The sequence below is a fragment of the Myripristis murdjan genome, chromosome 10, assembly GCF_902150065.1.
Source record: "Myripristis murdjan chromosome 10, fMyrMur1.1, whole genome shotgun sequence".
NCBI lineage: Eukaryota > Metazoa > Chordata > Actinopteri > Holocentriformes > Holocentridae > Myripristis > Myripristis murdjan.
Window position 1 is genome coordinate 20,621,249 of NC_043989.1, and position 27,600 is coordinate 20,648,848.

General features: G+C 43.2%; 1 protein-coding gene across 1 annotated transcript in view; it reads right to left on the reverse strand.

Annotated features, from left to right (window-relative positions):
• The window catches only part of LOC115366966 (A disintegrin and metalloproteinase with thrombospondin motifs 2-like), a 124,056-nt gene that overhangs the window by 57,732 nt on the left and 38,724 nt on the right, over positions 1-27,600 (reverse strand). The window contains exon 3 of the mRNA XM_030062645.1: positions 15,475-15,643. Within this exon, the coding sequence (XP_029918505.1) occupies positions 15,475-15,643 (169 nt within the window). The remainder of the gene's footprint in view (positions 1-15,474; positions 15,644-27,600) is intronic.

The following is a 27,600-nucleotide window of genomic DNA, read 5'->3' on the forward strand; positions in this document are numbered from 1 at the left end:
TGCAAAGGAAGATCAGACGCACTGAGGACATTTCCCCCCCAAAAAAAGTCCGTAGACCACACTAAGGGGTTGCTATTGCGCATAAGCACTTGGTGCATAAGCTGTGCTGCAGCAACACACACACAAACGCACACACACACACACACACAGCCTTGCTACATGCCGTGTGCCCATGCAGTCAGGCCACACACACTGAAATGGCTGTGACGCTGTGCAGATATGCCAATGTGCCGGGTAATTGTCTCAGCGTGATTGTGACCACAGCGACAGAGGACACATTTATAAGCGAGCAAAGGGCTTCCGCTCAATTCAAAGGGCTGTGTAAACCAATGACACAATTACATCTATTATAGGCTCCTCAGACCCAGATCATCCCACAGTGGAACAAATTGAATCCTCCTAAAACTGCCAACCCTTCCTATCTGGCTCTCCCAGCAGAGTAAAACTAACGCTTTCGTCCGACCCGAGCTTTATGTAGCTTTTAATATGGACACGGTGATTATGGGAGTAATAGCACAGTTGTCCCAGACATTGATGTGCACTCTTGCACATGTAGACACCATCTTACAAAAAAGTACGCACCCTGTTTTATCTTTCGCGGATGAACTTGCAGGTGGTTGGGTTGGAATGCATGGCACATTTATACATCACACATTTGTATTTTGTCAGTGCATGTGATATCATAAACACACACACACACACACACATTACACTGATTCTTGGGAATTTGGATAAAACAGGTTTTAATTTTGAAAAAAAAAAAAAAGGTGAGTTAAATTACAAAATCTGAAGGCATATCATTATAGGCCAAAGTCTTGGCTGTTCAGCAATGTATCGGTGCAACCTCCTCATTTTGCATTTTTTTTTTTTACTTTTACTTTGGCTACTTTGTTTTTGTCAACACCATCACCGTAATGTTTTTTTAAATTTGAAAAACATATTTTTGTATTAAAGAGACTATTACTTTAATAACTCAACAGCACCAAAGAAACATATTGTAAGCATATTCATTTAAAACCAATATAACTGCCTCTGACGGTGGTGACACTAATCTGACGGTGGTGACAGTGGCCTCATTACAACATACATTTCCAAAATTTATACCTCTCAAGTCAATGGCTTCTTGCTTAACAACTTTATTTAACTATTTGGTACAAAAAATAAGAATCCTGAGCACTGTTATAAGCATTTTTCAGACTTCAGTCATCACCGTCAGACAGAAAACCTGATGGTGGTGACGTCTGACGGTGGTGACAAAAACCTGCTCTTTCACATGATAAGCATGAGCTGTTCACATTAGCCAGCTTGTTTTCACCCTGTTGCTACCTGCATCAGACCTCTTCTTAAAAAGTATACATTTACTCCATAATCTAATTTAATATTTTTTATACAGAAGTGACGGTGTTGACATGTTATGGTTGTGACAGTAGCAGTGTCCCAAAATATGAAGAGATTTAAGAGAAAATAGAAAACGTCCAGGAGCCTGAGCGGTCTTGAAGCATGCAGTAGAGCTGAAGGTTTGAAAAGGGCTCCTCAGGAATGTAATTGACCTTGTATTTGTAGAGTTTTTTGTTTTTTAAATAAATATCTGACGGTGGTGACGAATATGTGGGACACATTTTGAGCAACCACAAAATAATAGTAAATATTGTTCAAAACTCATCGTTTGTAGTTTTTAATACATATTATGATGTACTCTTTCATGTGGTAAATATATTTTTCAATGAAATTATTACTTTTTGTTGTTTTAATAAAGTTGAAATGATTATCTCCTATCCGAGGACAACTGGTTTTGTAGGCCATGGGCTAACATATAATCATTAAATTAATACAAATTAAAAAATAAACCTATAAAAGAACCTTACAAATGTGCAAAGGACCCCGTGATTATGCCCTTGATTCTTTTTATTCATTAAAATGTTGTAAATTTCCAACAGAAATATCATTTTTCTTAGTGGGACATGATTTATCCAAATTCCCAAGAATCAGTGCTTAACACACCTGTACACGCAGGTAGTGTAGACCAAATAATTAACCGATAAGCACGCTGCAAGGCACAACTTCACATCACGACATTTAATTGTTTCCACAGAAGTTCAGCTCTATTCTGTTGACACCGACAAGGTCATTCTGTGAAGCGGCTGGAGAAATAAACACGCAGCAAAATACACATTCATTCAGTAGTACTGCTGTTTAGTGAAACTTTGCAGAGTAACTCCTAATTTGTTGGTTTGCTGGTGAATGTTTTAAATTCCGTTGAATGATTGCATCTCCTCTACAGGTCGAGAAAAGTCTTCAGTGCTTGGATGAATAAAACCTTTTCAAGCCCAGTGAGATACGATAAGGGTGTCAAGCTGAAAGCAAAACTATCGCTCTTAGTTCCTTAATAGCCGACGCTTTGGTGACACAAGGACAAAAGCAGACATAACAAACACACATGCCTACAGGCGTAGGCAAACAGCAAACTGACTTGAGCAGCTGTACCAACTCAAATCAGACAGTAAGACTGTGATATTCTTGTATTTGAGGATTTGTTGTAATGTGATATAAATTATAATCTTAATCTGAATATAAGATTCCACACAGTTGCAATTAATCCTTTCCAGCACAACTGTCTGTCATGCCTGATGTGCGGCCTTAATGTTTGATTAAAAGGTGTTATTAAGATTTTATTTTTAGCCATCCTCAGATTATAGGCTTATAAGCCTACAAAAGAATGGCATAGGAAAAAAAAAAACAAAAACAAAAAAAGAAAAAAAAACATTATGATTGAGGACTATTGCACTGCTCGGCCTCACACCCACTCAGGAGTAACTAACACATGTTGTTGTAGCCTCAAAATCGGGTCTTAGCAGAGCCTTGAATTCAGCGGAAAGAAAACTCTGAAAAACGTGTTTGTTACATGTTTGATTCCAGTTACACAGGAGTGTTCTCGCAGACGAGTCCCTGCAATGAAAGGAAAACTAAAAATAAATATTAATGATGAGGATAATATGATCAACGCCATGGTGCGCCTCCTCCCGTCACGGTATCGCAGGAAACGCCGCAGCACCGCGCAACGTGTGCGCACACACCAGATGCAAGCAGGCACTGTTAAAGGTCGGAGATCAACGGTGAGACGAGGGTTCACCGGGTGCGGCAAACTGCATGTAGAATGATAAATGCGTACTTTGAGCTCCTGCAGGTCTTGTTTTCTCCTCCCCCTCTGCATCCTCCTTTCTCTACAGTCGCTCTCCGCTTTTATTCTGGCTAAATCCGTACAGATCAGACTAATGCTACAAGACATAGGCATCGCAGTGGGAGCACAGGACTAAAGACACAGGGAGATAGAGATGATTGGAAACTCTCTCTCTCTCTCTCTCTCATGTGTAGCGTTCCTCCTGCCTGCCATTCATTGTGACATTTAAAATACAGTCCATGAGGATGAAGATAATGTTGCACCTAAATCATCATTTTAAAACAGACCGACATAGCCTGAACCGCCGGTTAAACGGTGAAGCCGCGTGCCCTTAACCCTCATATTAGCTGAGCCATAAATGAATGTGTCTGCCCTACATGCTGATGGCTTGGACTGCGGTGTCATCGCTCGATGAATAAGCGCATGGCTGTGCTTTATTCAATTATGCCTCCCTAGGGGGCGCAGCACCAAATGAACTGCAGCCTAATAAACTCCCACAACCACACATCACTCCGCTAATCAGCCGGCAGCCATTATTCTCCATCCGATTCCCTCCACGTGGATCCTGTACATCATGTAGGCACGCAGGAACATGTCGAATAAGTTCAAAACTGTCTGTGATGCCAACAAGAAACAGCGTCTAGAGCCTCCTGTTTGACAGTCACAGTTTTCAGAAGAGATGGTCACATGCACCGCCTTTTTTCAGAAAAATCAATTAACTACAGTGGGGAAAAAAAAACTTAGTTTGGTCTGAAATTCACATAAACATTCTTTAAGTGTGCAACGTCATCGCACATTTCATTGTTATGTGTCAGCTTCCCACTTCCACCACAAATGGAAATCTGGACTCTTGGATTTCTGGCGTTGTGAGAGAGTTATTCACAAAATACACGCTGAATTGTCTGAGACTGTGTGAATAAGAATCTGCCCCGCGCGCACAGATAACAGCTCTATTACTCGAATAAACAGATTTTATCACAGACGCATAGTGCTAGAAAAAGAACACGACCACACACTTGACCATAAATCTAATAATTTGGTACTCGAGGACCATGTTACACATCACTGAAGTAGATAATTACTGTATACACACACACACACACACATGCACGCACGCGCACACACACACGCGCACAAACTTGCACACACACACATACAGAATGAGGTAATTACTGTAATAGTGGTGGAGGTGCTGGGTCCCCAGCAGAGAAGCACAGAGAGCTATCTATGAAAGCCGTCTTCACATGAGAGGCTCCATTAGTATCTGAATCAGCTTCCATGATATTACACCCTCTGTACACACACATTACTAAATTATCTTACACGGCATCATGGTAGCTGCTCACGGGGCCGTGCAGACGAACATTATATTGCAGTTTAACATGAGAAAACAATGTCAAATTTCAAGGCTGCTCAAGCGTGCACGTTTAGCGAGCCTGTTCAGCGATGGCAGCGGCTTCCACACCTCTCTGAGGAGTGCCAGATTTAACACAGCATGCGTGTGTGTGTGTGTGTGCATGTGTAGAGTGTGTGTGTGTGTGTGTGTGGCACTATGACAGTAGTGGGAGGAAGGAAGTCACACGCCATCTCATCTTCCATGAGCCACTGTCCCTTAGGTTGGCTGGTTACATAACTGATGCTAACACAGAACATTGGCCACCTCTAGGGAGGTCGACTGCACGTAATTGTTGTCACACAGGCCTACCTGCTGCTTTGTGCAAGCCCTGCGCTTAAACGGACATCATTTGCATGTTTTAGTTCATTTACTGCAATTCACATTCACTATTCGCTTCACATTCCTCCCGACCATTTTCCAAAGTGGACTTTAGAGTTTGGCTGCCATTCCTGTCCCTTCATTTCAGTGCACTAAAAAAATCAAATTTTAGAAACATGCTTGAGATAGCTATCTCATAACATTTTGTTTTAGTCCAAGTTACTTTATCATTGCATGGTAATTTAGTTTAAAGCCTGCAATGATTTGAAAACCCTACAGGTCTTCTGGTGCATTCACATGCTAGCAGGAACTCCAACATCCGGTACTTTAAAGCATTACATTCATGAACTGGTCGGGCAAAATCAAACCCCTAAAGACAAACAATAAGCAAAAATGGCTATTGCAAAAACCAAAACAATAAATAAATAAATAAATAAATAAAATCCAAAACAAACAAAAAAAGAATAAAGTTATGATATCCAGTCGGGATCACTAGCGAGTAGGATTTTGTTTTTCCTGACTTATTGACAGCATGTAGATGCACCATTCTTCTCTGTCACACTCAAAAACCCACACAGCAGACGCATGCCAGAAAATAGTCCCAGAAGAAAAGATTGTTTTATTAACTAAATGGAGACGTTCTAAAACCAGGCTCACATGTGAGTCAGAGAAGCAGCAAAGTGGTGGGATTAGTAGGTTGATCGCCTGAATGTTTAAAAAAAAAAAAAAAAATATGGATATTGAGTAAATGTTCAAACATAAAAAAAGGATGGCATTCTTTGCAAAATGGCCAGTGGCAAGATATATGTGTATGGGTAGGAAATGGGGCTGAAACATGCAAAAACATGCATGGTCCTTTAAGCATGCACACATACAGACATACAAATAATATACAAATAATATATTCCATATATTCAGCAACTACAGTATGCGCCTTCTGCACACATGCACATATAGTGAATAAAATCTGAAAGCCGTTTATTTCCAGCTTTTCTTCCTTTCTTCTATTTATTTTCTCTTCCACTTCATGGGAAAGGTTACATTACATCCTTTATGTGGTGTTTAAGTTCCCTGGCCCAGGGGTCAATGAAACCCATTTAAAACCCAGCGACTGTTCTTAGCAAAGCATTACCATCAAAAGGAAAAATAAATCAGGCAGAATTTTTTTTTTCCCTCAATCCCTTGAACATTTCAGACTTAAGGTTTTTATGCAACTGTGGCGATACACACTAAGGACTTCAAGGCACTGTGAAGTATCATTGGCTAAGTCAAGACAGGTATATGATTTCAATTGTAATGCCTCAAAATAAACACGTTCTCTGATGTCACACACACACTCACACACACAGACACACATTTTGCCATGTAGAAGGCTTCCAACATCAAGAGTCTGGTGCTGAGAGCATGATCACCACATCACAGAAAGCTCCTCGGCTCAGAAAGGTGCTAATCTTGTCAAAACACTATGATCACTGTAGTGACACATACACTCTCCCAATCATTACAACTGTAATAATACTATTCCCCTTCAACCCTGCAGACCTCCCTCCTGCTCCACCTCCCTCTGTCCCTCTCTTTCTCACTCAATCTGTCTTTGTCTCTCTCTCTCTCTCTCTCACACATACACATACACACACACACAGAGACACACACACAAACACACAGGCTGGCTGGCTCGGTGTGGGTCAGTGTAGTGTGGAGCGGAGCAGAGGTGGGCCGCACCCTGCTATTATCCCCGGAGCCCCGCTCTGTATAATGGCAGCGGTGTGGCACACTGAGCAACGGCTCAATGGAGGGCCTGCTGGGAGCTTACTAACAGGTGAGGTGTCAGACCAGCCGGAGGGAGAACACACACAGAGGAGCGCAGTGCAGGCACATGGGCACAGACACACACACACACACACACACACATGCACGCACACGCGCATTGGTAGACACAATAATGCGGTTGCTCAGCAGTGAGTGAAACAGGCAAGAAATAAAAGCTGCACATGCACGGGGCAGAGAAGTGCACACACAGGAATGCATGAACGTGCACAAATAGACTCATACACACACACACACACACACACATACACACAGAGAGAGCGGTAATAAGCCAGTCGTGCTCTCCGGGGAAAGGGCCAGCGGCCACAGAGGAGGAGAGAGGAAGCAGCTGGCTGCTGAAATACTTCCCCTCCTAGCACTGTAATTTCCTCCCAGAGGCACACCTGGCCCAGCACTCCACATATATACTGTATCTGTGTGTGTGTGTGTGTGTGTGTGTGTGTGTGTGTGTGTCCGTGTGTGTGTGTCTGTGTGTGTGTGTGTGTGTCTGTGTGTGAGTCTATTTGTGCACGTTCATGCATGAGTGTATGCATGTGTGAGTGCGTGTTTTTGCACTTGTGTGTGTCTACACCTGCATGTGTACATGTATGTCCTAATGTGCACTGCACATCCAAATGTGTGCATGCACTGCCTGGTGAAATATCCAAATTATTACATACAATTATGCTTTTTTATATCCATAAACCTTTACACATTCCAGCCCTTCTACTAACTGTGCAGAAAATGCTGTGAGTCGTCCTGAGACCAGCTGCTGTGACTACTGCATTGGGACCAGTACTGATCTGAGACCAGTATCCTCTTACAGCCTCAGGTTTACAGAGCTCTACCTCCACACATCCAAACAGATGGTACAACAATCAATACCCTGGCTGTGGTCCAGCGCGCCTGCACTGAAACCAGATGTGGCACATATAGGCCAAAGCTTGTGTGGCTCATAATTGACTGTGTCGATGTTTATCAGACAGATATATCATATCAGACTGGCTCTCATGTAAACAACCTACAGTATCCAGCACGGTGAGACAGGGCAGCTGGCTGTTATGAAGCCACTTTAGAACACATTCCCTTTTAAAATGACACAAACCAAGTAAATCTTACCCCACAGTAGAAAGATGTTCCTATTTATACATGTGAGGGGGACAAAATAATAGAAACAGCTCTCAGTAAAATGCAGTCCAGTACAAAAGCGCTAACTATGAGCTCAATGCCCAACACAGAACTGAATGAACACCTCTATTACTGTGACAAAAAGAAAACCTGAGCATCATAGGCATCATAAAAGTAAAAGTTATGGCAGTGCATTTATATTGGATTGTGCAGGAGTACCCAATAAAGGGGCCACTGAGGGTATATATGTGAATAAATAAATCGATAAATAAAAGTAACACAATTTCTCACAAAATTACTGAAAACATTACAACAAATTGTTATCCGTTAATCAAAGTATGCAAGTCCTTGGTTAATAAAAAATAATATAAACCTTTTTACTAGCTGAATGATATGATATTTAATGGTGATTTATAAATACACATTTTTTTCTGAATGGATATATTGTATGCTGGGCATTAACTACTATCTTGAAAAGCATAGCCCCATATTTTAAAGTGCCTTAAAATAATGCTTCTGTATTGTTTATGTTTCCAGAGTGTGGAATTTGCCGCTAAGCTTTTCTTTTTTTTTTTTTTTTTTTCTTTTTTTGCTGTTTAATGCATACAGCCTCGCAGAGACCTTGGCGGATGGCATTGTTTACCTAGACTATATACAGTAAAGGAATTCTCCAGTGTAGCCAGCGATTTCAGAGCTTAAAACAGCAGCCGGAGGACATAAGGCGCAGGCATCTCCTAGTCTTGCTCACACTGGGGCTTAGACAGCCATCTTGCTTTGGGGCAAATGCACTGACAGTGCTAGAATGGAGACACGTTGCTTTGGGGCGCTGAGTTAGATAATGGAGACGGATAGAGTCATTAGTCCGTCAGAGCAGAGTGAGATCAGCAGTTGTATACTGGGTTAACTGAGTGTGTGTATTGGCCATGTAACCCAAGGGTGTGCCCAGCAGCATCTTAAACAAATGCTGAATGCAGTCCACACACCGCAGCGGGTTTATGTTGGGCCGTTTATTTTTGTTAATGTGGTTTTTGATGTATATTGTCAAGATTTTGTTGTTTGAGATGTTGGAGCTGGTAAAAAAAGGGTGTTGTGGCTGAGGTCTGAGCTAAAAACAGCTAGAATAAAAATACATCAGCTTTCTCATTCTTGCTCTCATAGCATTATATGCATGTATGCTGATAACTCTGCAACATCTATAACTAATTATTGACAATTAACGTCCAAACAAGCCCTAAGCCATGAAAATGCAAATAGTTCCCTTCCAAACCCCATTAAGCCTGTTACCACTGAAACAACAGCATCTCATCAAAACTAATTCCTAGCATTTCAATCCTAACAATTCAAGTTTATATTATAGTAAAACATGTTTCACAGAAAAAAAAGTCAGTTAACACACATTCAACAACATATCACAGGCGATAAGGCAGACAAAATAGGCTAAAGGAGATTGTAAATACAGGACAGTCCATCATATCGACAAGCTCTCATTTCAAAAAATATCTTTCTGGAACAAAGGAGCACTAAGGACAGACTGCAGTAACTTGGTATGCATCATTTTTCGTTTGATAAATTGGCGTCTGCATGCATTGCATTTGCAGTAGTAACAGGTCATTTAATTACCACAGGAAAACAACTGAACCAGGTGACTCAAACTGCAGCACATCACCTGGGAAAAGACATAAAAATATTTATTTATTTATTTTTTTTTTTTTTTAAATGTGATTAAAGGACCTGGATGGAGAGAAAGCTAAACTAGTAAACAAGGCTAGACTTAAAAAATAAATAAAAGTGAGTTAGTCTGAAAGTGGCGCCAGTCCTTTAGCAGGACGACCTGCTGTGAAAAAAAAACAAACCAAAAAAAAAAAAAAAAAAAAAAAAAAACAGTGTGGAATCAGGCCTGTTCACGTTCACTTGTATGGCAGATTTCTTTGCCTTTTATATTTTAGTTCTTTATTGTATTATGCAGTGTTGACAGTTCTGCGCCGTGATAAATGTTTTCTTTGGTTTGCAATAATAAATGAAGAAAATTCACACTCACATACTTGCAGCGAAGTCAGAGTTTTTTTTTTTTTTTTTTTTTTTAAGGCCGATCCCCTAAATACTGTATGACGTCACCTTTCCAAGGGTTTTTCATTTGGCTTTTTGAGCTTCAAACGAGAGGCGAGCTGCACCGCAAAGTAACTGCCGGGAACCCCTTTTACACCAGTGACGAGTGGCAAATTCAGGCCACTTGTCTGTGTGTACTGGTGTATGTCTGTGTGTGTGTGTGTGTGTGTGTGTGTGTGTGTGTGCGCGTCTTTGTGCTTGTGTCCTTAAGTGCTTAGTCACGACTCTCCTCTTAAAACCCTTGCACCATATGACTATCCTTGTGTCACACCCGCAGAGAGAGTGAGTGAGAGAGAGAGAGAGAGAGAGAGAGAGAGAGTGAGAGAGAGAGAGAGAGGGAAAGAGAGAGAGAGAGAAAGAGAGAGAGAGAGTTCTCGAGGGAGCCCCTTTCACTTTCCTGATGCAGGAGGCAGACGTTAAGCTACAGTGACTAGCACCACTAGCCCCTATCTGACCCTCTCTGACTTCCACTCAGCTCAGGCCGAACACACTGCATTTATATTGGTGCTGATGTGCTGCTGCTGCTGCCGCACGGCGCAGAGCGGAGCGACACAGCGCCGCGCCGCACAGCTCGACCTCACAACAGCACACCAAGGGCCCGGCTCGGCACAGAGCGGCGCCGCTCAAAACAGGGGAGGAAGAACTGCACAGAATAGCACAGCCTGCGGGGCAAAAAACACAGGCTGGCTTTGTGGAGACGCCTGGGGTCCTGTCTAGCTGCCACAGTCCTCCGCCCAGTGTCAGCCCACCAACTAATTGCGAGCGTTTTGCCCCCGGAGGCAGCGGGGGAGCCTCTCGGCCTGCAGAACAATACAGATCTCTGAAATGTCAATGAAACAAGTGAAGTGAACAGGACGGAGCGCGGCAGAGGAGCGGGGAAGCGGCATGGGAAGGAGTGCGATGTTGTAACAGAACGGCAAAGCCTACAGTGAGACACCAGAGCAGAGCCGAATACAGCAGAGCTCAGCACAAAGCTCAGTAGATAAAAGAGAAGACACACTAGAACGCAGAGCAGCACATCATTTGGCTCCAGTGGCGTGATATGTTGTTTTACTCAGAGGATTTTGCCAACAGAAGAGGTGCTTAATTATAAGAAAATGTCGCTTTTTATTTCATTATTTTCTCTTCTTTTTTTTTGTTTTGTTTTGTTTTTTTCAGGGCTCAGTCCAGGTAGCAGACTAGGTGAGGGGGATTGTGGGAAAAAGCCCTGTGGTAGTCCATCTGTCTGGGCATGTCTCAGTACCCTGGACACAACACTGCACTGCTACACACACACACACACACACACACACACACTCCCCGTGGACAAACGAATACCTGACTAAACTCTCCTTCTCTCTCCACTGTCCATCCTCAGCAACAAAGCCTCTGCGGCGGAGGAACGGGGGATGGAGAGATGAGTTTGTTTGTGTTTTAAAAAAAAAAAAAGCAGCATGCATGGATAAAACCAGCGGAAAAGAGGGGATGAGAGGAAAAGGAAATGAAAACAGCAAAACAGGAAAGCATGGATCAAAACCCACATATAGCAGAAGGGGGATAAAGTGAAGGGAGGGTGAAGCCAAGATGTATAGAGGGGATGGATCTCCATCCGTCCGGCGAAAATGAACGGCGATCCCTCATTTTCCATCGCCGTGGCGATTAATTGACGAATGTGCCACATTAATAATAAAGCTTGCTCTCTCCACTTAGGACATTGATTCACACCTCCTCAGCTTATGGTGTGAGAAAGCGATCAATCTCAGTCCCGCTCCGTCTCTCTGTTTCTCTCCTTCTCCGGCTCCTCTATTACCTGGCTAAATATAACTTCCTTCCCTCTGTCTTCAGCCAGGAAATGAGTCCAACATTCAATAACTGGCCGCGCGTTAAGCAGGCCTGGCTGAGGAGATCTCCCGAAATGATTGATTGATTATTAATTAATTCGCTAATGTCCCTGATTGATCTGCGGAGGGGGAGTGATTGTCTGCGCGAGAGAACACGAGATGGAGAGAGGAGGATTGGACGGGTTTTGACTGCGGGGCGGAGGGGAGAGAAGCCGGGGTGATCCATGATGTTTTGATAGATGCTTCCTCTGTGGCTGTGTCACTGTTTTGTTAGTGATATGATGTAACAATTGGAAGGAAAACTGATGTTTACATAAGATTGTTGTGGTCTAGAATAGCTAAGATTCAAAGGGAAAAAAAAAAAAAAGAAAAAAAAAAACACCGAGAGAGACGGAGGGGAAGAGAAATGAAAAGATGCAGAGAGAGAGAGAGAGATCCACATCAAATGCCATTGGGAGCATCACATGCCTGCTTGTCTGTCTGTCAAGTCTGTCTGTCTGCTTAGCCTTGAAAGTCCCAGCACTCAAAGCCAGACGACCATGGAACTCATGCCCACGCCATACACGCACCCACACACACACACACACACACAAAGACACAGACACACACAAACACACCGAGGCCTGTTCTATCCTACGCTATTGATCTGCACCCCACTCTTCATTAGAAAGAAAGATTCAAAGGCAGCAAGGAGCAGTGAGACGTGTTGTGTGTTTGTGTGTGTCTCTCTGTGTGTGTATGTGTGCATTTGTTTGCGCTCAAAAGTGTAAATCCATACATCGAGGGAAGCTGTGTAAACCGCTGCAGCCTCTGTGTGTGTGTGTGTGTGTGTGCCTCCATAGGTTTTTGCCAGCGAACATGGCTGTGCGTGTATGTGTCTGTGTGTATGTGAGTGTCGTGCCAGGTGTCAATAACAGTGGGAGCAGATCTGTGTTACTCTAATACAGTCTGTCCTCGCTGGGTGTTCCTATGGAAACTCTCTCTCTCTCTCGCTCTCTCTCTCTCTCTCTCTCTCTTTCTCTCTCTCTCTGTATATTATTAGACATTCTTGATTCGGCTGCTCAGAATAGGAAGACACAGATCTCATCCGCGGCGATACACTTGTTATGAACCGCTGAGACTCTGTGTAACATGGGAGATTGATTTCCCGGAGAATATTTTCTCTTTGATGATTAGTTGAGATGCAGACTCTCGCACCGGTCGGGGTCGCGATCGATTGACCTCTAGGCGTCAAATCAATCACGGCGATCGGACGGCGACTTCCATCAGCGGGGGCGTGCGGCGCACGCGGCGGGGATGCTCGTCCTAGCGAGTCTGAGTTTGCGTGTCGTGCACAGTTGTAAAATGTTTCACTCTTGATCTACCTGATCTGACGCCACAGCTGATAATTTTGGATACTAACTTGTTGTTGTCGCTGTTTTTTTTTTGTTGTCGTTTTGTTCCAAAACGGGATGTGAGGCATCGGAAAAACCTGGCAAATGCTCTTACAAAATGACATCTGATGAAATATTAAAACAAATGATGCTATTTCTGAAAAACACTAACAGACAACTTACGCCCTTAACTGGCAGAATTATCACGCTTTTACTGACTGGATTACATTCATGACATATTGAATGATCAACTTAAATTAATGATTCCTTTCTCCATCCACAGTGGATACATTTGCATCAAAGCTCTTCATATTTAAATATGCAAATTAAAGCAAATTAAACGTCGCGCTCAACAAGTACTACAGCTCATATTGAATATAAGCTCCTCTGGTGGCAACCAATATGTGGACAAGGTGTAAACAGTGTTCTCCAAATGAAGGTGTAGCCTTGCCTGCTATATTTACTCCAATATGTTGGTGCTAATTTGCATTTAATTTTTAAACTAATTTTAAAGTAATAAAGTATGCACTTTCTGCAAGTGCTACGTGCTGGATGGAAGCAGTGGAAGCACAGAAACTTATGGGAGCTTAATATCTTACTGAAGAGTTGTTGGAAGGGAGCTGCAGCACTTTGCGCCTCTTCAAGTGAAACATTAGACTGAAAACTGTACAATCAAAATATTTTGTTTGCGCTACGCGAGACTTTTCTTGCACTGCTTGGACTATGTGGATTACGTTTCCAAAAATAACTGATACATGCTTATTCTGTGTGTGTATGATGTGTGTGTGTGTGTGTGTGTGTGTGTGTGTGTGTGCGTGGCAAATTATTTTGTGTTCTGGAGATTAAAAGAAGAGAAAAATGGGGCAAGATGATTCCACTTGATTCCCGTGCAGCTCGGCTCGTTTTTCTCCAGTTTTCTTCAATCAGGTGACATTATCTTGAATCAGGCAGCGTGACCTCATTTCACTGCATCGCAAGCCAGAAACATACCTCACCTTGTCAGCACATTTATTTTTTTTCCCCATTTCTTTTGAAAAGGGGCAATATTTTAAGACGATTAATACTAATAATACAAGTTTAAGATGTAAGATGAGGAGATTTTTTTTTTCTGTTGGATGACATTAGGACTCCAAGGATCAAGGGCCCTTTGAATGCACGCTCGTCATTTTTCTGTTGATTTAATCCCAGAAGCAACATTCCTCACGCAGATGTAAGTATGTGCTCCTCTCAAGAATAATGATCCACCCTGTTATAAAAGATCAGCTGTTTTACCTGCAGAGTGGAAAGTGGAGGGGCACACATAAGAGCACCATGCGCTGCAAAAAAAAAAAAAAATATCCCTCTTAACAAGTCATTTATTATTCACCAGTGGGATGAGATGATCCCACTTGTTTCCAGTGATAATGAAGTTGCTTCCAGAATTTTTTTGAATCAAGTGTCATGTTCTTGTTCCTGGAGAGCTGAGCTGTCTTACTCTGTCTCGTCTCATTTCCCAAAAAAAAAAAAAAAAAAAAAAAAATGCTGTAACTACTTTGGAAACAAGTGGGATTATCTCATCCCACTGGCACTGTTTTTTTTTTTTTTTTTTTTTTTTTTTAAGTTAGTTAAAACAACAACAACAAAAACAAGATTTTCATACTAAATGTGAGAATAAAGGACTTGTTAAGGTGCAGATTTGTTGCGGTGCAGCTGTTAATTGTTAACATGCCATAAGAGTAGTGGATTATTCTATTAAAAAAAAAAAAAAAAAAATACCAGTAAGTGCTACCTCACCCTTCAAGCATGTATACGTGTCTCCATATGTTACTCCGCTCTCACTGGAAAATTGGTGCAGTGACAGGAGGACACATCATGAGCATGTGTAGGTGTAATCTTTTTGACAGCAGGGTATGCACACACTGTGACTCACTCCATTTGCATACAATAGGTTGGCTTGATTCTATAAGTAGGTGTGTTTGGGGCGAGGACTGTGTGATACCTATATTTATATATATATATAGTGTTTAACTGAGGGTGAATGAGCATAACCTGTGTGGTGTTTATTAGGAATATACAGCACAGACATCATTAATGGATGAAGTCCCACATTTTGCACAGCGATCAACACAAGATCGGCGTTTCAGAGCTTGAGGAAAATATGTTTCATGTAGGTTTAACATTTTTGGGTCTGTTACCAATGCTTGGCTTGCAGCAAAGCTCAGTTGTAGTTTAAAATGGGAAAAGTTGGAAATTAGCCGCTTTTGAGGAGCAGTGTAAGGAATTAGATCGATGCGGATGAGCAGGAGTGGCCGGGTGAAAGGTGCGGGCCCATGAAAGTGAAGGACGGTACAACGGGGACCGCAGACTGACCTCTGGAGTGGTCTGCCGCCGAGCTGCTGACGGGCGCTTTCTTTACGGCTGAGGAGCGGTAGACGATGTGCGTCCTCCCTCCTCCTCCCTCCTCCTGCTCGATCATCTCGTCGCCCCTCTCCACCGGCTCGATGAAAAACTCCTCCCTCTCCGTTCTGATCATGCCAGCCTGCAACAAGAGGAGGCAGGGGGGGTTAATTGGCGACATGAATATGCCTTACATGAACTTTGACATCATGGGAGTTTATGCCAGTCCCTCATGGAACCACATAATGCCCATCTTCCTCCGCCCTTTCCTCTTTAGCCTCTCCCTCTGCTCTCTATTATCTTTACTAAGACTCTAATGCCTTTCCCTATCAATACTGGGGCGGTAGTGGTGGAAGGGGATCGGGAGGGGGTGGGATGTCGCTCCAGGGGCCCGGCAGCGGGCCGGAGTGACACCTGGCATCTGAGTGGGCCAACACAGCAGCAGGAGATGAGACTGTCCCACTCCCGTCCTGCACTAACACGCTCTGTCAGGTAATTCCCCATGTCCGCCTAACACACACACACACACACACACACACACACACACACACACACCTATGTGCACGAATGCAAACACGCAGGCCTGTGTGTGAGGAAAAGCCAGAGGAGAGACAGAAAAGTAGGGGGAGAGGAAAAGAAGCATGCATACGCATACAGAGCACACACACACAAACACAAACACACACACACACACGCGCGCAAACAGTTGCATGCACATACACCAGGAAAACAGGCTCTGGGAAAATTGCCCGTCACTCTCTTTAATTCCATCTGTCTGTTTAAGACAACTGGTAATTACCAAGGCAACGCACTGCTGTAGAGGGAAGCCATGGGGGAGAATGCACAGACAGGATAGAGAGGCTTTGGAAGAGCGCGGAAAAAAAAAGAGGAATAAATGAAGGAGAGAAAAACATTGATACGCTCAGCGCTTGTCTCTCTCCACCCTCCCTCTGACAGGAGAAGGGAGGGATGATGAGCGAGCTGAACAGAGGAATGTGAATTGACGATGAAACGAAAAACTACAGTATGCATGACTGAAGAACGTGCGATGAGAAGTTGAGCGCGCGCACTGTCATGCGAGCGCTTTGCCGAAAACAAACGCCACCCTGGGGCGCAATGACCCGCGACAAGTGGCACTCCTACGTAATAATCTGCCATCTCTCTGACAGCACGCATCACCTTAAAAGCTGCAATCTTTAATTATTCTGGATTTTACAGCCTGATAAGAGGGATACGCTTATGCCTACGGCGCATTCACAGATGTCAAGCTATCAATTTACAGTAATCAGTTTAACAGTAAACATACCATCCACCAATTAGTTTCAGAACAAAAAAAAAAAAAGAGAAAAGAGAAAAATTTCAAGGCTACCTTTCTGTTGGGATTTGTGTGCATTGGACAAAAAAGTACAAACTCTGTGCTATCTCATGAGAAAACCTATATAATGTTCCATACAGTATTCATCATTAACATAATCTAAGGGTTGCAGTTGTGTGTTGCTGAGGAACTAGATGCTGGTAGAGGTACAGGTACATTGGCTGCAGAAGACCTCAGATAATGGTCATGGTTATGGCCTCTATGCATAATTCAGAAGTAAAATAGAGGAGGTTTTAAAGTGTAATATTCAAACCTCCAGTTTTCTGAAGTCACAATGAAACAGCATTTTGAAGCCCACTTACTTTCTCAATTTGATGTATTTCCTGCTGAAACAGATTATTACAGTGGGAATTGGCACAAAGAGGCATTTTTCCAAAGTCCAAACTAAGGCCGTTTTATTTAATGGTAGGGATGTGACTGTTTGAAAATGTGGTGGTATTACTGGTTGATTTTTTTTTTTTTTTTTTTTTGTTCCTGCCCGCTGCTTGAGCATGAAGTCATCTTTAAACACAGGGCTTTTTGTCATTTCTCTATTTTGTGCCTGCCCGTCTCCTCTCTCCTCCGTCCTCCTGCCTGTGACCCGGAAATCGATCTCAGCACGCCATCTTGAAGGATGTCTCAATCCCTTACGCTGCATCTGGAGGAGAGAGGAGGCGCGCTGGAGGAGCTCTGAGTGAGGATGCACAGGTGTGTCCTGTGCAGAAGTCTGTCCAGTTTTGTTTTTTTTTGTTTTTTTTGAATGAATGACATAGGCTTTAAATTCTCCACTTTATCTGGGGTTCATAGTTATAGCAGGATCATGTAATAATTGTTGGTGCAGGTTTCATTTTTTAATTTATTTGTGCGGTACATTTTTTTTTTTAAAAAAAAGAGTGACGTTTGAGAATTTTTTTCCAAATATTTTTTTTTTTTTATTTAAAATTTCCAAAAAAAAAAAAAAAAAAAAAAAAAAAAGCTGGCTGATTCTACCAAGCACAACTTAACTGTCAGCTGATGGGTCAAATAAAAACTGAACTGCAAGTAGACTATAAGGCACCTGTTTAGTCTACCTGATGCCTCCTCTGGGTTTAATCTTTTTTTTTTTTTTTTTTTTTTTTTTTTACCCATTTCTTAAATGTTATATATCAGGTCAGAGATCTGAATGCTGTCAGACAGATCTACATCATCATCATCGTCATTTGACCAACACTTTTTAAAAACCTGCTGTGTTTCACCACAAAGTGAAATGGAAATGAAAGTAAAGAAGTGCAGTTGGGATGTGAGATGACATTTGTATTTCATTAACTTCAAATTATGCATGCCAAACTAATTTTATACATGTGAAATACTTCATACTGTAACTAAACTTAACTAAACTAACTTAAAATGAGGCTCAAGTGAGCAAGGATGTCTCATTTTGTTAACTGCCTGTAGCCTCGCCTCCTCTCTCCTCCAGTTTCTTCCTCGCCTCCTCAGCTCGCATCTCCTGGGGGGCGGGACTACGACACGAGGAGAGGAGGCAAGGAAAGGAGTCAAGGATGTACAAAGAGGATACACTGTCCTTCAGGGTGTAGATGGAATGGGAGTTTGGTGTGAAAATAGATTCAAATTGAAATCTTGTGGATTCTATGGTATTTATTGTGAAATAGGAGAATATCCTGCCATGGGAAATTAGCTAAAAAGGGTGAAAAGGGTATTTTTGCTGTTGTTTCTGCGTTCATGAGAATTTCAACCTTTGTTTTGAGGCACACTGAGATAATGTGTTACAGCGAGCAGCCGTTTGAATGTTGCACTGCAAAATTCTTGAGGCTAAAGCAGAACACCGCCAGAGGCTATGAGCGTAGAGAAAATACTCCCGAAAAAACCTGAGGGGACGAGGGAGTCTGAGCTCGACGGAAAGTCTCAGTTTATCCGACCCCAGAATACATATGAAAATACTACAGGACATACTGCGCTGTGCATTATCCCTCCGACTCTCTCAGGGGGCCGGCTGTGTGGTGCGCAGTCATGAGAGAAGACCTCGCTCCCCTCCATTGACCACATCCATATACATGATGGCTCTCTGTCAGTCTATAGCATCTGCGTGGAACCGGACCGCACCGTCAGAGATAACAAACAGCACAGACGCACGTGCTGAAATGTGGAAGCACCTTGACTCCATCTAGTCATTTTTATGTGGAAATACCACACTCGAACGTCCAAGAATGCAGGGAGCAGCGACTGAGCGGTGTCTGTGGAATTCTTTGAGCTGTAAAGGCAACAGAGTGTAAGAACCACCGAGACCTCAGAGAAGTTGATATGAAAGGATATTAAAAGAATTGGCCTCTCAGAAATTAAAAAAAAAGACCCTTTTTTCGTGCCTTTGCTCTCTGAGCTTTTCCCATCCTCCTTTTCTCTCTCTCTCTCTCTCTCTCTCTCTCTCTCTCTCTCTCTCTCTCTCCCTGTCATTCTGAGGCTTTGGTCCCGGAAGGATGTCGACAAGCCGCTGACCTGCCCTCTCCCTTCCCTCCCTCTCTCTCTCTCGCTCTCTCTCTCTCTTTCCTCCTCTCTCTCATCCCTCCATTTCCCCAAGCCGTGGTGCGGCATTCCGATCGGAGCTGATGGATCTGCGATGGTGCATGCGTTCCCGCTCCAGAATACCAAGCAGTGGGGGAGAGGAGAGCTGTGTCAAAGAAAAAGATGACATGTGGGACTGGGAGACATGGTCGGATCGATCAGAGCCGGCGTGGTGCGGGCAGGGGGGCGAGGAGGGTGGTGGGTGGTGGGAGGGGGTTTTAGGGGGGGGACTGGACATCTTCTTTGAAAAAAAAAAAAAAAAAAAAAAAAAGAAGAAGTGGATAAAGCATCAAAGAGTCGGTACAGATTTCCATAGTGCGAAGCGTTGTCTTCATCCCCTCTAAACCAGGAAGCAGGCGAGGCCTAGTCGAGGGGATTACGGGGAGGCTTGTCCAAACACTGTGTCCAGAACAACTGAGTGAGATTCAGATTCATCTGAAAACACCGCAGACCCTAACACCAGAACACAAGACGGCTTATTCAGAGGCTCGCCAGCAGGGTTAGCTAAGACCGTCACGGCGGAGCGATTTTTAAATCATACATGGGCATTACCGCTATCTAAACGCTGCCATGTTTCATATTTCCTGTTTATTTTTCACTTCTCCGGCACCATATCTGATCAATTATAAGCAGTAAAGGGAATTCATAAAGCACGCAGCGGTGAACAAAACAAAAATGAATAAATAAAAACACTTCCTGCTCTGCTGTTTTAGTCACATGAAATATTACCACTGTTCCAGCAATAAATGTTAACTATGACTCTTTTTTTTTTAAAGGTGCACTATGCAAATTTGCCAGGGGTTGATTTAAGTGAGGACCATTTAGACACAACTTACAACGAATGTGGAATAAGCACGTAATGTATCATCAGGCCATGATAACCATGCAGAATCAACCCTCAGATTACATGCTCTTTTATTCCCTGTTGTTTTACATAGCGCATCTTTAATGTTAGAAAGGTTTCAACAAATTAGGGCGTCAGGGTGTCCTCAGCCACTTTAGAAACATATGAAAATTGCACACCATCACTTCTCGTGAATACATAATCGTGCAAGTGAGACCTTTGTGTATTTGATGCCGTGTCGTGTCTTTAAAGTCCACTGAACACGCACACAGGTATGGACAGATGGTATCGTGCATTTTAAATATGCAACACCGAATGAGCATAATGATTTCACTGGCTGTCATCTAGACAAGCAGTCAGTAGTCCCACTCAGTCGTATGGAGCAGAGGCAGGAAATGCATGAATCAGTTCGCGTTAATGAACTGACAGAATGCATTTGCCACTGTGTTTTGTGAATAACCCCAACAGTCACACAGACAGGACTGGTTTCCAAAGACCAGAAGTGAAAGCAGTCGTATCAAGCACTGCACAATTTGGAAATACTGGCACTTTACTGATGGCGATAATTACTGGTTACAACATGCAAAACCCTCAAGAAGCTCATAAAATTGGATGTGCTGTTTGTTGTTGAAATACTTCTTACAGGTTAATGCATCAATTATTTAACCCTAATCATATATGATACACATTTTCAATTCCATTTTTCGTTTTCAGTTTAATCAATACTTGACCAAAATACTGTTGTATACCTTTGAACACTTCCTCTGTTCACCCTGGACCATACCATTGGCACTTCAAGTACATATCATATATCATACACCAGAAAGGTTGTGTAATAACATATATATATTTTTTTTTTTCTTTTTTTATATATGTTTTGTTATAGGACTAAATAAAGGGTTCAATTTCCAATTAACAAGCTGGAAGGAACCATTCTTCACAGCAAGTACTTTGACTTTTTAGACTTCAGTATGGTTTCCTGCTGCACTCTTACTTAAAGGACCTGTAATGTTGAATGTGTGGCCCGTGTACAACAATTTACCCACATTTTGCATTGCAACAAACCATTTGCAAATTACACTATGTGTGGGTACAGATTTCACAACATATAATCAAAATTAATTTTTGGTTGAACCTTATTAGGTTCCGCTTCTGTGGCTTACAAAGTTGTCGGCATTTGTAAACCACAGAAGTGATGATTTGCTTTGTTTTCGGTGGACTGACTGTTTTACTTCGGCCAAATTCAAGTGACAGTGCCGCTGCTTTTAGGAAAACTAAAGCTGACGACTTTATTACGGTGATGGAATACTGGTGTGCAGAAAGTCTGAAGTCTCTGAAAGTTCATTTTCATATTGTAGTAAAATGAATAGAAACCAATGGCTGGATAAAAGGTACGAAAAAATATACTCATTTTCTAATATACAACTGTTTCCTTTGGGAAAAAAATAGCAGAAATTTGAGATTTGTAGATATTATGGTCCTTAAAGTAAAATTGCTAATGCAGGATTTTCACTTTTATTTTATATTTTCCCATAATGGTAATTTGTTTACCATTCACTGCCAAAAACTTAAGTTGACCGGCTACCAAGCAAAAAAAAAAAAAAAACACCTGACATGTTGCCCAATCAAATCTATTTCAGGTCACATGTCAGTCAATTAGATCAGCCCCTTGTCCCCTTCATGAGGAACGATTTCTCACCAAAGAGGCCTAAAGAAGGGAAAACAGTAGGCTAATACACTCTCTGGAAAGTGTAACCTGTCCACGCCATGTCTTCACATCTGGCTAATCTTAGAATTACACATTTCACACACATACACACACACACACACACATGTGCACGATCTGACATGTATACCGAGTTATTATTACCCTCTTAGCCACTGAGATTGTGACACTAACCACAAGCCTCCCCTGGAGACCTCAGGCCCATCTGCAGGATCCAAATGGAGAGGCTACAACCTGGGTGTCTGGTTACAGAAGGGAGGATCCTCTGTATTTGAAGACATGCCGAGGTCTATTTAAGGAGCCGGAGAGAGTAACATGAGTCCCGGCTAAGTGTCCTGGGGGGCACGTGAGACAGAGAAATAGCAGAATAGCAATGTTGAAGTGGAGGAGCGGATGTTGTGGTGAGGATCAAAGTCACACCCGGTTGGGGCCCTTCAGCTCGGAGCTACTCAGTGTGTGTCTCTGTGTGTGTGTGTGTGTTTGATCTGATTCATAGCCCTGCTACTGTTGGCTAGCTTCACACACAGTTGCACACATGCATCCACAGGCAAGCAGGCAAAGCACACGCACTCACAAATAAACACACACACACACACACACGGATATAGCTTTGATAGTGACTCACTCACTCACACTATGTAACCCTCCGATTCATTCATCCATTGAGTCATAAGAGAATCAGGCTCGTCGTACAATAGTAAAGCTGATTCGACGAATTAGCTCCACTTCAGAGGGAGACATGAAAAGCGCATGTCACCAAAAATATTAAGAGTGTTTTCTTTAATCATAAGCGCAACAAATCGTACCTTCACGCTACAGTTGAGCTCGGAGAAAGCCAAGTGTTGCGTTTGGATTATGATTATAACTGAGGCAGGGATGCGGATTTTTCTTGAAATTTATGAAGGCGTGCATGAACCGGGGCTATTTAAAACACTCAGGGATGCTAAATATATAAGACATTTATGACCCCTGGCAAACCTTTCCTCTCTACTGCCTTACTCTCACAGGAGAATAGGTAGAGAGCAGGGAGTGCGGCGAGAACTGTAATTAAGGTTAAGTATTAAGACAGATTCATTAAGTGAATTAAATTATTTGCTTAATGTCCTGAAGAGCGGGGCGATTGCCCAATTATGTTAATCGAGGATATGCTAGGAGGATGAGGAGAACGAATCCGACACAGCAAACAAAATGTAGCAAATGTAAACACACGGAGGAGGGGAGACCCTCTTATGCTATTTTCTTCTCTGCCCTCCATCAGTTAAAGAAACACTCACATGCACATCCACACACACACATAGAACTTGACCGTGTGTGTGTGTGTGTGTGTGTGTGTGTGTGTGTGTCTGTGTGCCAGATGCCAGTGTGATTTAAGTCCCAGAGGACTTAGTGATGCGGCCCTGTTCCTGTCACCCTGCTCAGCTCATTACCTAGAGTGGTCTCTAAAAATGGTCACACTCCAAAAAACCAAACACACACACACACACACACAGTTGCATGCACACACGTCCACGCGCGTATTGCATGCACGTATTGTAAGCACACACACACACAAACAGTTCCTCCCGTGCTCTCTCTCTCTCTCTCTCTTTTTCCCTCTCCCTCTCTCTTTCCCTGCCTCCTCCCTCTCATTTGCAAATTGTTCATTTTTGCCCTACATTTTTCATCACAATATGTCAGCCAAAGTACACATACACGTGCTCACACACACACACACACACACTGACTCTGGGTCAGTCCAGGTTAAACCTCTGCAGTCGGGTCCGTGCACGTCAACTGTCTCTGACCCCTGAAAGACAAAATAAATAAATAAATTCTAAAACGGGGGGGAACGGTAAAAATGCAGAAGCAAAAAGGAAGGAGGTGGTGGTGGTGGGGGGGAGAACAAACATCTTCCTTTTTAATGAGTGCGACCCCCTCGGTGCACTTCGGGTCACGGGCTCCGCGCTCACCCAGTGCTCCATTTCCTGCCTGCCCTCCCCCCCCCTCCCCTCCCCTCCGCTGCACCCATTACTTTCTCCTCGGGGCAGGCCTGCTCTCTCTGCCTCCACATAATCTGCTCCTTCTCCCTGTCACTTTCTCCTCCTCTGTTGTTTTGTTTTGCTTCTCTCCCTTCTTCTCCCCTTACCGTCCCATTAATATCCCATCCTCCCTCATTCGTTCTCGTTGCACTGAGCGGGCGAGGCGGTCTGGAAGTGTGAGAGGGTGGATGATGATGGTGAGGGTGGTGATGATGTGGAGGCCCAGGTGGAGGAAAAAGAACAGACAGAAAGACACACCGCCATGTGTAAACATACTTTGGACGGCAGGGCCCTAAGAATAGCAGTAGTTAGCCAAACCTGGTTAGCCTGACCACAAGGCCTGTGGAAATTTTGGTTCAGGCTGAGTGTGTTGACACAGAAAGAAACACAATCGCTGACAGGCTGGCAGATAGACTGAAAGACAGACTGCCTCAGTGGAACCGCCCGCCCGCCCCCCCACCTCCATCTCAGTTTCTCTCTCTCTCCCTATTCCTCTTGTTATTCATCAGGACAGAAGCTCCCTCCCTCTGTTTTCTGTCCAAACAGAGATTATGAATCAGCAGAACGAGGAAAGGGAGACGAAGAGAAAATAGAAAGAGGCGGAATGAGCGAAGAGAGAAGTCGGTGGAAAAGATACGTGCACTAACCAGCCTGGGAGAGGAGATTGGTGACAAAGTGCTGGGTAAAGATGAGACAGTTTTAAAGTGGGAGATGAATGGTGGCGAGGGAAGAAAATTGGAGACAAGAGAGGAGGGAAAAATAACACAAACAAGAGCAATTTACAGAAGAGTCAAAGCTGAGAGGAGAAGTGGGATGAGGAGGGGAGAGAGAGAGGACGAAGGTTACCGATTGAGAGAGAAGTCAAAGAGATACGGGGTCACTTCAACACATCTGGAATGCAGCAGACATCCTCCTCCGCCTCATCCTCCTCCTCCTCCCTCTCTTCCACCATCTATCTCTTTCTCTCCCTCTCCCTTTCGTTCTTTTATTTTTTTTTTTCCTTCTCAGAAGTCTGACAGCTTTCCCAGACAGCCAAATGTTCTTGGCCTGTCCAACATGGAGGCATCAGTGCAGGCGTGGGGGATGTTTACAGTCTCCTCTCTTATTTTCTCCTGGTGTGGTCTGTTCACAGTGTGGCTCAGGTATGAGCACGAGGGTGGGATTCTCAAAAGAAGTGGGTGTCCGCTTTGCTGTAAAGCAGGAGGCACTTTCATACCGTCTGACTAACGAGACGGTGTTGGAGCTACAAAATTCAAATTGCACTGTTTGCATTGGGCTGGTGCATCCTACTGTGAACTGGCAATTGTGGTCAGTAGCTATATGGTGGCAACACAAGTTGGTAGGGCTTGGAAGTATACCGCACATGGTTGGGCAATGTGCAAATGGCTGCAGCTAAAAAAAAAAAAGCAAAAATGTTGGAAAGAATTGTGACCATTTGAAACAGTGTCACTTGTTGACTCTCCAAACTCCACTGAAATCTGACGTCAGCCCTCACTAGTTCAGCGTAACTTCGGTGAAAAGGACAAGTTCTTCATTTTAACCCTCCTGTTATGTTCACATTTTTAAACATCTCAATTTGACCCCTGCAGTTTAAACTTCCACTAAATTATTATAACTAAAATTGTTATCAAAGTTTATGTGTCAGGTACTTTATGTTTCTTTGTTGATTACCTAAATAGCCTTTAAATAAAACATAACTCCCTCCCACCCCCACTTATACATCCAGTATTCCTATTATGCGACAATGGAAAAATATTCAAATCACCATAAAATCTCACTGATTGATCTAAAATTGGAAAGAAATTTAAATTTTGGTGTTCTAATGGCTTTATATTATTTCTAAGTAACGATTTTTGTTATTTATAACCGATGCGTTACAAAGTGTGTAGAGGACATTGAAAACATATCATCATGTGAATTTCATCTTTACATTAGGAACACTCATTAAATATGAAGCAAAAAAAAAAAAATGATGTTAATCATTTATTTAGAGATGTTAAACATTGGCTGGGGTCAAATTGACCCCAAACATAATAGGAGGGTTAAACAGCTAAGAGACACCAGCTGAAACTGAGACTAACTCAACTTATATGATAAGCAACTATAACCACTTTTACTCACCTGTGCAAAGATGTCGAGCCTTTGATCTAACCTACTTAACCACGTAAAAAGACAGCAGCGATGTATCAAAGACCTCCACATCCGTAGCAGCAGAAGTGACAACCTAATTCGCCTGCGTTTGAACGTTTCAGCGCTTGAAACGCTGCCAAGAGATGGCACAGGGCGCCTTTCCGCCGCTTTGGTCTTTGCTGCAAAAACCTCTAACCTTCATGAGTCATCAACTTGCCGTAAGTTAGTTTATATAAAAGTTAGCAAAATGTTACCAAGGGGGGGACTGTGCACATAAAAATGGCCGCTGCTGCTGTGACCATCCTGAAAGGTTCATTTGGATGGGTACAGTTCCACTCCATGTCCTGGCTGGATAAAACCCAACCCAACTGGAAGGCGTGTTGTTGTGAAGTGGCACACGGAGGGTGTGTGATGCGTGTCTGATGTTGTGTGAAGTCCGCCGTGACCCCCCAACAATGTGAACGTGGCCTTGACAGGGAGATCGCGCGGCAGACAGTCTCAGAGCGAATGCCTGTCTCGGGAGCTGGGTGTCTGTCTGAGGCACATATCCAAAAATACCCAACTTTACCTCGGGTAAATTGGGGAATGAGGTGATCTTCACATCAAAACCACTGAAACAGCAGCCTGACAAGATGAGATCTGCGCTGGCGTCCCAGGTTCGGGGCTGTGAGTGATACCGGTACAGCGAACACATTGTCTCTACAGGAAAAATATAGCATACGGACAGAAATATATCTGGGCTGCAGCGTCAGCATATGCTCATCAAAGTGACAAGCCTGACACACATTTTAATAGACTGGAGGTTAGTCTTTAGGGATCTTTAGCCTCTGAGTGTTCTCTGCCCTTTCTATACTCACACTGCTAATGCCAACACACTCATACTGACACACACACCCACTCACACACACACACACACACACACAGAACCAGCCAAGTAGTCATCAATCCCTCTTACTGGCCCAACCCAACAATCGATCAGGGTGCATTCGTGTGTGTGTGTGTGTGTGTGTGTGTGTTGCCATACGTGAATGTTTGTGTGTGCGGTCTTCCGAATTGATAAATGACCTCGATTAGCGGCGACTGACCGCTCTATGATTGCAATCTAAGTGCAGCGGAGCAGCTGTTCCCAGAGCAGCGTTGTCCAAAGCAGTCTGTGATTAATACCACAGCACTCTAATGAATTACAAACCAACCACTGGCCTGGGATCTGCTGGCCGGTAATCACTAAAATGCTGCGCCTGGAAATTTGTGTCCCTTTACGGTTCGAGTTTAAAGTAAATCCCGATGAAAAGTGTGGATTGGGATTGGGTTCATACAAACACAAAACATGTTAGCACAGTTTGTATATCGGCGTGTGTGTATTGTCCCAAAGGAGAAGGCTTCATCTGATTTGTGGTTTAAAAACTAACAAATTTATGTATCAGTGATGAAATTCAACCCAGTTTCAGATCTCTGCATATTTGGTCCTCTT